We start from the raw sequence: 9,822 nt of genomic DNA, 5'->3' as shown, positions 1-9,822 counted from the left end.
AGGGAGATGGACGAATGGATGGACGAAGAATAAGAGACTCAAAAGACTAGAATTTAGATTCAAGTCTAGAGGTCAGATTGAAAATAGATTTATATATTAAGGCAACACCCCCACCTTGTTTATTTGCCCGAGCTACATGGGCATAAGTATAGTCAGGTGGTGAAGCTTCATTTAAGGGAAGGAAAACATTTGGTTTCAGCCATGTTTCACATAACCCAGTCATATCAAAACTATGTTCAAGAATCAGATCATTTATTAGTAAGGCTTTGGTAGACAGTGATCTGACATTTATGAACCTTGAAGGGCTTTTTTCTGTTTGCACCACCAGTAACACTGAAGTGACGTAGGCTGGCGGTTTGGCAGTTAGTATACTAATGTCATTGCAGTTAGTATACTGATCTTATTAAACATCCATCCATCCATCTATCCATTATCCAAACCGCTTATCCTGCTCTCAGGTTCGTGGGGATGCTGGAGCCTATCCCAGCAGTCATTGGGTGGCAGGCAGGGCGACACCCTGGACAGGCCGCCGGGCCATCACAGGGCCCCCACACACACATACACACACACACACACACACACACACACACACACACACACACACACACACACACACACACACACACACACACACACACACACACACACACACACACACACACACACACACACACACACACACACACATCTAGGGACAATTTAGAATGGCCGATTCACTTGACCTACATGTCTTTGGACTGTGGGAGGAAACTGGAGCACCCGGAGGAAACCCACACAGACAAGGGGAGAACATGCAAACTCCACACAGAGGACAAACTGGGACGACCCCCATGGTTGGACTACCCCGGGGCTCGAACCCAGGACCTTCTTGCTGTGAGGCAACTGCGCTAATCACTGCGCCACCACTCAACGGTAGGGAACGTGCTCAACAAATAAGGAGCAAAATAATCCAGTGAGTCAAGTAAATTCTTTATGAGAGCCTGTTCCATGCCATAAGCAATCATCTGATGATTGCTTATAGCATGTCCTCTCTCACCACCCTCTTTGACCTTCCTCTTTCCCTCTTCCCTGGCAGCTCCATATTCAGCATCCTTCTCCCAATATATCCAGCATTTCTCCTCCACACATCTCCAAGCCATCTCAATCTTGCCTCTCTTGCTTTGTCTCCAAACCGTCCAACTTGAGCTGTCCGTCTAATATATTAGCTCCTAATCCCATCCTTCTTCGTCACTCCCAGTGAAAATGTAAACATCTTCAACTCTGCCACCTCCAGCACCACCTCCTGTTTTTTCATCAGTGCCACTGTCCCCAAACCATATAACATAGCTGGTCTCATAACCATCTTGTAAACCTTCCCTTTAACTCTTGCTGGTAACCTTCTGTCACAAAGCACTCCTGACACTCTTCTCCACCCACTCCACCCTGCCTGCACTCTCTTCTTCACCTCTCTTTTGCACTCCCTGTTACTTTGCACAGCTAACCTCAAGTATTTAAACTCATACGCCTTCTTCGCCTCTGCTCCTTGCATCCTCATTGTTCCACTGCTGGATGGCAAGGAACATTTTCACAAAATCAGGCTGTAAAGTGAAAGTCCCGTGTTTGCTGAAAATCTTTGTTCTTTTAATGTTATTTTTATTGTTGGTACATTTTTTTCTATCCCCTGTTGAATATTCAAGGGGTGACACAGACAAGTGGTGTCATCTGTTGGCTGCTTTGGTTGTCAGACAGACACATGAATAAAAGCAGAATAAAAGAGAGCAGGGACACACGTGATTTTTTTTTTTACCTGATGATACTGAGTTATGAACATTAACTCATGTTTAATGTAGTGCACTATTTATTGTAGGCCTCACTGGTATCGCCTCTAAGCCATTGTGATTATGTCGACATTATTGTCTAAATAAAACAGGTTTTAATCCTCCATAATTGTTGCTACAGAAAAAGTGTATTGTCCCGCCCATGACCATTTTAGATTACTGCCCTGCTTTCACAAAGGTCCCGTCCCAAGGACTAGAAGAACTTCTATATAAATTAACGTCCGATGCAAACTGTTGTGTGTCGCCTATTCACGGTTGGATGTCCAGAAAAGCAAGACATTTACTTAAAGTTACTAATCTAATTTTGATTTAATGAGGTCTTAATAATGCATTTTTCTTATTGTTCGTATTTTTAGTGTATTCCCCCGACTTTAACGTTATGTTTTTTTTAACCCTTTGGAGTAAGAGGTACGTCTAGTCACTAACGACAATCACGACATGCCCGGGTCTTTTAATGTGAAAAGTGCAGAAAGGAAATGTGACATAACGGAAGTGTGTTGTCAAGTTGTTTTAAAATGACACCAATGCTCCGGGCGATTATGGAACAACCCAGCGTCTGGTGCAAAACGTGAAATTTAAGGCATGTGTTTTAATCTCACATAAAACCAGCGTCGGCCCATGTTAACTTGTTTGCCAGTCGCTGTTTAACTCATGAAAATGGAAAAAACAGAGTCAACGAAGGTTGATGCTTCCGGTGAGCTGACCGCGGCGATGCGAGCTAAAATTGAGAGAAACCGACAGCGGGCGTTGATGCTCCGGCAGGCCCGGCTAGCGAGCCGATCTCTGGCCACATTGGAGGGAGCGACCCCCTCAAAAGTCGCCAAAATCATCGACTCTGGTGCAGGTTTCTTTATTGAGGAAGAAGGCGACGGAGAGCAGGAGCAAAAAGTTAACACTGTGGTACATCAGCCAGGTGTGTGTGTGTGTGTGTGTGTGTGTGTGTGTGTGTGTGTGTGTGTGTGTGTGTGTGTGTGTGTGTGTGTGTGTGTGTGTGTGTGTGAAGTCAGTCCTTTACTTGTTAAACTCACCGCATTTAAATCCCAATAGGGATTTACAATCACATTATACCCTCCAAGAGATGAAAGTAGAGCGAGGCACCCCCTTATCCTTACAGAGATATAGACCCTCAAATCAGATGAGAGAAAACTCCACGGGAGGGAACAGACAGCTCAGCACCAGTGTCAAAGCAGACAAGCAGTAACAGATTTACAATAGCTGCTCAATGAGGCACACAACGATTACACAAGTTATATTAAAACTATGCAGAATAAATGTAATGATAAGTTATAGTGTGTCCATGTTTGTGTACTTGTGTGTGTGGTCAGTTAATTTCATCCTTGTGTATAATTGCCATGTGTGTGTATTGATATCTCCAGCTCCCGTCATTCAGCCAGACTACTTGGTGTGTGATGACTGTGACAAACCTTTCATGGATTCCTACCTCAGCAACAGCTTCGACCTGTCTGTCTGTGATAAGTGCAGGTAACTAGTCTATTATTGCCACAAACTCTTGTACAACAGTAACTACACGTTGCATTATTCTGTGTGACTTGCACACATGTTCCTCCTGTTTGATAGTTTATACTGCTCAAAAGTTTAACCAATCCTATGGCCCTTAACTTTACAACACTGTTATTGAATATGTTCAGTGGCAGCGCTGAAAACCCCAAATGTTAAAGTCTTTTACTACTGAAAGATCCAGTTCTGTTTCTAGGTTGCTACAAGAGTTGAACTGTTTAACATTCTCAATTTGCATCCCATGCAAGCTTGTACAGAACAGGATTAAAAACCAGTAGAAGTTGTCGAGTGCAACGTATCTCTGGTACTGTGGTTATATCCCTGGGGTCTTATCTAGGTTTCCATTAACCCGGATTATAGTTGATCAAGGTTATTGCCAACAGGACATGGTGTTTATCTGTGCCAACTTGAAGATGGGATACTTGATATACTAAATGCTGATGGGAATTTCGAATGTATACGCAGCTGGCGAGTGTGCTTTTTGTCCTGTTAGAGACAATGAGGTGAAGCACAAGTTGATCTCTCGTACGGAGGCAAAACAGCAGTACCTGCTGAAGGACTGTGACCTGGACAAGAGAGAGCCGCCGCTGAAATTCATACTGAGGAAAAACCCTCACAACCCACACTGGGGAGACATGAAGCTTTATCTAAAACTACAGGTACTCTGCAGAGAGATGGTACCAGGCTGTGTTTTTGTGTGTGTGTGTGTGTGTGTGTGTGTGTGTGTGTGTGTGTGTGTGTGTGTGTGTGTGTGATAGTGGGAAAAACAAATACATGAAGCTTTCTGGCAAATACCATCATTAGTGTTGTGAGGATTTTTGTGTGTGTGCAAAAACTTGCTTTACAATTATCATTGGTTAAAGATAATATTGTAATGAGAGGAATTATAACTATCCATAATGAATTGATATAAATGCTTCAAGTTCATCCAGTTGAACTACTCATAACCAAATTTGTGATGTATAGAAAGAATATTTTGATTGATTATGATTGACAGCTCTTGCACTAACTTTTTGGGTTTCTTGGGAATCACTCTTAGCCTGGTCCATCTCCTGGGACCAGTTTGCCTTGGGAGACCCTACCAGGGGTTATTGCCACCGATAACACAGCTCCCAGGATCACCAGGACACACAAAACCCTCCACCACGTTAAGATAGCGCCACCTTAACGTGGTGGAGGGGTTTATGTGGTAGAGGTCTCTGAGGTAGTTAAGAAGCTCCTCGGTGGCAAGGCACTGGGTGTGGATGAGAGTCGCCCTGAGATGCTGAAGGCTCTGGACATTGTTGGGCTGTCTTGGCTGACACGCCTCTTCAGTGTCACGTGGAGGTCGAGGACAGTACCTGTGGAGTGGCAGACTGGGGTGGTGGTTCCCATATTTAAAAAGGGGGACCAGAGGGATGTGATGCCCTCCGATTCAGGGCATCACATTGCTCAGCCTCCCTGGGAAAGTCTACTCTAGGGTGCTGGAAAGGAGGTTCCGACCAACTGTCAAACCTTGGATCCAGGAGGAACAATGCAGATTCCGTCCTGGGAACAAAGGACCAACTCATTACCCTTGCGGAAGTGCTGAGGGGCCGTGGGAGTTTGACCAGCCAGTCTACATGCGTTTTGTGGACTTGGAGAAGGCTTAACACTGTGTACCCCAGGGAACTCTGTGGGGGGTACTGCGGGAGTGTGGGGTACCGGGGCAGTTGCTACAAGCCAGCCAGTCCTTGTATAACCAAAGTGAGAGCTGTGTCCGCATTCTCGGCACAAAGTCAAACACATTTTCAGTGGGTGTAGGACTCGGCCAAGATTGTCTCTTGTCTTGTCAAGGTGCAGCCAAGGTGAGGAGTGTGTCTATTTTGGGAACCTCAGAATTGCATCTCTGCTCTTCGCAGATGATGTGGTTTTGTAGGTTCCATCAGAACGCCACCTCCAGTGTGCACTGCGGCAGTTTGCAGCTGAGTGTGAAATGGCCAGGATGAGAGTCAGCACCTCCAAGTCTGAGGCCATGGTTCTCTACCGGAAAATGGTGGATTGCTCCCTCTGGGTTGGGATGAGTTGTTGCCTCAAGTGAAGTAGTTCAAGTATTTCGGGGTCTTGTTAGCAAGTGAGAGTAGGATGGAGCGGGAGATTGACAGGCGGATTGGTGCAGCATCAGCAGTAATGCAGACATTGCACCGGACCATTGTGGTGAAGAGGGAGGTGAGCTGGAAGGCAAAGCTCTCAATTTACCAGTCAATCTTTATTTCAACCTTCACCTATGGTCATGAGCTTTGGGTACTGACCGAGAGGGTGAGATCACAGATACAAGCGGCTGAAATAAGTTTCCTCCGTAGGGTGTCTGGGCTCAGCCTTAGAGATAGAGTGAGGAGCTTGGACATCCAGAGGGAGCTTGGAGTAGAGCTGCTGCTCCTTCGTGTCAAAAGGAGCCAGGTGGTTCGGGCATCAGATTAGGATGCCTCCTGGGCACCTTCCTTTGGAGGTTTTCCGGGCATGGCCAACTGGGAGGAGACCCTGGGGTAGACCCAGAACTCACTGGAGGGACTACATGTCCAATCTGGCCTGGGAACACCTTGGGATCCCCCAGGAGGAGCTGGAGGGTGTTGCTGGGGAGAGGGACATCTGGAATGCCCTACTTAGCTTGCTGCCACTGCGACCCAACCCCGGGGAAGCGGCTGAAGATGAATGAATGAATGAACTTTTTTTTTGAAGAGTCATGAAATAGCATTGTAGATATCTTGGTTATTTGTGTGTGTGTGTGTGTGTGTGTGTGTTTATTTGAATGTGCATTTCCTCAAGGTGGAAAAGAGGTGTATGGAGGTTTGGGGCTCAGAGGAGGCTCTGGAGGAGGCTAGAGAAACCAGAGAGGAGAACAGAGAGGTGCAGAAACAAAAGCGTTTCAACAAAAAGGTCAAAGGTCAGTACTCCTGCCTGGTCCTAGTCTCTGGTGACATCTTCAACGTTCTCTTCTATTCTGCTAACCTTTGTCAAGTCAGTTCTGTTAATTGTAGTTTCAGTTGTACAGATGCTTAAATGGAACATGTCTTTTTTCGATATTTCATATTGTAACATATATAATATTATATATTATAATATATATTACATATATTATGAAGAAGGACAGGATTAGGAACGAGTATATTAGAGGGACCGCGCAAGTTGGACTGTTTGGAGACAAAGCAAGAGAGGCAAGTTTGAGATGGCTTGGACATGTATGGAGGAGAGATGCTGTGTATATTGGGGGAAGGATGCTGAATATGGAGCTGCCAGGGAAGAGGAAAAGAGGAAGGCGAAAGAGGAGGTTTATGGATGTGGTGAGAGAGGACATGCAGGTGGCTGGTGTGACAGAGGAAGATGCAGAAGACAGGAAGAGATGGAAACAGATGATCCGCTGTGGCGACTCCTAACGGGAGCAGCCGAAAGTAGTAGTAGTAGATAACATATATTACAGGATTGATCAATAATACAGAAAAAGGCAAAATTATCTGGCTTCGTATGGCTTTTAATGAGACAAACGTCTAAAATCATAGCAGTGTAGGTTTTTTCTGTTTTTGATTGCTCTAAAATCTGTCTTTATTTCATACTTCTGTCTGCATTTGTACGTTTTATATATATAATTATATCAGAATTGCGGAGGGCGGTGCGGAGCAGTGTGTGGACCAAAGACACCAGCATTCACCAACATCAGTACGGACCTGAGGAGGTGCTGGATGAGGAGGAGGACCTCTACAAGAAAACCTGCACCACGTGTGGACATGAACTCACCTACGAGAAGATGTAGAGAGACAGACATGCACAAGTATGCACAACACACAAACTCTGCAAAGGCATCTGTCCCAGCTGTTCTCTATGTCGTACTGTATTGTCATCATGTGCTGCACATCTTATCTGTGGGTAGAAAGAAGGTGGACGCTTATGAAGTTTTCTTACTTTTCATTTTGATTCCTGCTTCAAAGATCCACCACAAAACCTCAACCTGTTAACTTTCCTAAGTGGATCTGTTAATTTAGTCATGTTTTGAGCTTTTGCACCCTTTTGCATTTACCGTTAGTGAACGTTTTTGTGTGTCAGCAAAGATAATTAAAGTTGAGGAAGCCACTAAACTGAAACTTGAAACTTGTATTGCGCAACACCCAGTATTTTCTTCATCTAACCGAGTGAAGCTTTTCTCATGGAGATTGCTGCTTTCCTGTGAGCCTCCCTTTGACTTTTCTACCTTATGGCTGTTAAGTGTGTTTCATGGCTATTTTAGATCCAGAGAGCATTGTGAATCATTACATTTGCCATTAATGTTATTACTTTTGTAGCATTACTGCTGAAATTACAAGTTTGGTTGACATTTGCCATTATTTAAAACATTTTACAAAAGGAGTCCATAAATTGGATTCATTCAGAAATGTCATGTAGTCTGCATCTGCATTAATATGAATAGTCTTGACCTGATTGGAAATACAGAAGCAATATCACAGATTTCAAAATTTGTGAACTGCTTTTATGCTGTATTGTGTGTTGTGTCAGCTGGAGATAGAGGAGCAGTCAAGAGCAACATCTCCTCTGATGTTGTCCACAATAAATACTCAGGTCATTGTTGAAATGTCTGAAAATAAAAGTATTTATATGTTTGTAATATGAGTTTGACTCCGTGTTTAGTAGCCTACCTGACTTGCTTGTACTATAAATAAACTTACCAGATTCCGCTGTTGATTGTCAGAACTAAGAAGACAAGGATGCTGGTTGGGAAGATTCCAGTTGACCTTCACTTAAAGTCACGGTTGGAAAAGTGGATGTTTTATACTGGCTCGCCAACATGTCAGAGCAGTTTCCTTTTTTTCCTGTAATCATTCAAATGCCCACTCTGTAAATGTGGTGCAGTGGTGGTATATTTCACTGATACAACTTTGGAATATCCTCCATTTTTGGCTTGGTTGGGCGTCCTTACAGACACAATTGGCTGTGTTTCGCCAGGGGGATGTAGTGCATGGGAGGATCATGCTATTCCACCTAGTCCCCCCCCCCCCGAACAGACCGACCAGAGGAGGCGCTAGTGCAGCGACCAGGACACATACCCACATCCGGCTTCCCACCCGCAGACACAGCCAATTGTGTAGCCCTGCAAGGACACCCGACCAAGCCGAAGGTAACACGGGAATCGAACCGGCGATCCCCATGTTGGTAGGCAACGGAATAGACTGCCACACTACCTGGACGCCCCTAAACCCTCACATTTTACACTACATTATAGCTTTTTCCTAGTCTTCTCCCCCATTAATCCAGCAAATCCCCTTTGGTCCCATTACATCACAATTTTTATGCATTGAAAGTGTTTTCTCTTTCAGTGAATTCCCCTTTATTAGGCAGAAATTTCATCCCAAAAGGAATCAGATTTGTTTCACTATTAAACAGGCTAAATTTCGAAATTATGTTTTAGACATGTCCATCACGTCTTACAAACTAGTACGGTAAGCCACAAATGTCTTTTCCCAGACAATACATACTCCAATATAAAGTATTCAACTAAACATTAAGTTATGCATCTTTATGTGCAATTAAATCACATGTGGATTAGTTCATTTGTTTATGGATATTTGAGAGAAAATGAGCTCTGAGCTCAAGTCTTCCGATCCAAAAGAGGTTTTAAAATTTCCGTTTAGTCAATATCAAAACTTGCTCTGCATCAACAATTACCAGCCTGTTCATTGGAGGGGAGCAGGGAATACAAAAAGGCTGACACTGTGGGCAAAGCATCATGTAAGTGGCCATATCTGGAAAAAGTCATACAACTACAATAAATACTTTTTTGTAAATTAACTACAAACATGCCATGTTTTTGTTCCTTACTCCCCTCAGGTGAACAGATACTTGAAAGGCCATTGGCAGCAGTTAATGCTGTACATCTCAGCAGTGTCTGTGTTAGCGTTTCCCAGTTAGATGTTGCTTTAACTCTGGCACTTACCAAGCAAATTCCTGTCCCAACTGGCGTGCAGTGACACGTAAAGCAGAGATCAAAGCTCTACGGCAGGGATAGGCAACATGGTCTAGAAAGGTCCAGTGTGGGTGCAGGTCTTTGTTCCAACCAAGCAGTTATACACCTGATTCTATTAGTCAACCAAGAGTCTTTGCTAAGGACCTTGATTTGTAGACTCAGGTATGTAACTCTTTGGTTGGAACAAAGACCTGAACCCACACTGGACCTTTCTGGACCATGTTGCCTATCCCTGCTCTATGGCAAAGGGAAGAGGCTATACAACAGGCCTGGGTTTACATCAATCTTATCCAGAAAGGGCCAGTGTGGGTGCAAGTTTTTGTTCCAACCAAGCAGTTACACACCTGATCCCACTAATCAACCAGTAGAGTCACTGCTGAGGAACTTAATTAGGCAATAGATGTGGAATTGGTTGGAAGAAAAAAAAAAAAAAACTTTCACTAGCACTTTCTGGAGAAGATGCCCACCCCTGCAAATGTTACTAGAATGCATCCCACACAGGCTGGACAGTAAAAAGGG

At 44.2% G+C, this 9,822-nt stretch overlaps 1 protein-coding gene across 1 annotated transcript; it reads left to right on the top strand.

The window, feature by feature from the left end:
* Nucleotides 1-2,355: 2,355 nt before the first annotated feature.
* xpa (xeroderma pigmentosum, complementation group A) lies at nucleotides 2,356-7,919 on the top strand. The gene is made up of 5 exons (XM_056280935.1): nucleotides 2,356-2,730; nucleotides 3,194-3,299; nucleotides 3,829-3,994; nucleotides 6,120-6,237; nucleotides 6,947-7,919. The coding sequence occupies exons 1-5, from the start codon at nucleotides 2,469-2,471 to the stop codon at nucleotides 7,099-7,101; spliced, it is 807 nt and encodes a 268-aa protein (XP_056136910.1). The 5' UTR covers nucleotides 2,356-2,468; the 3' UTR covers nucleotides 7,102-7,919.
* Nucleotides 7,920-9,822: the final 1,903 nt, after the last annotated feature.

The sequence above is a fragment of the Lampris incognitus genome, chromosome 5 (genome assembly GCF_029633865.1).
Source record: "Lampris incognitus isolate fLamInc1 chromosome 5, fLamInc1.hap2, whole genome shotgun sequence".
Taxonomy (NCBI): Eukaryota; Metazoa; Chordata; class Actinopteri; order Lampriformes; family Lampridae; genus Lampris; species Lampris incognitus.
The sequence above is the reverse complement of the archived record's forward strand: the minus strand, read 5'-3'. Positions and strand labels throughout refer to the sequence as shown.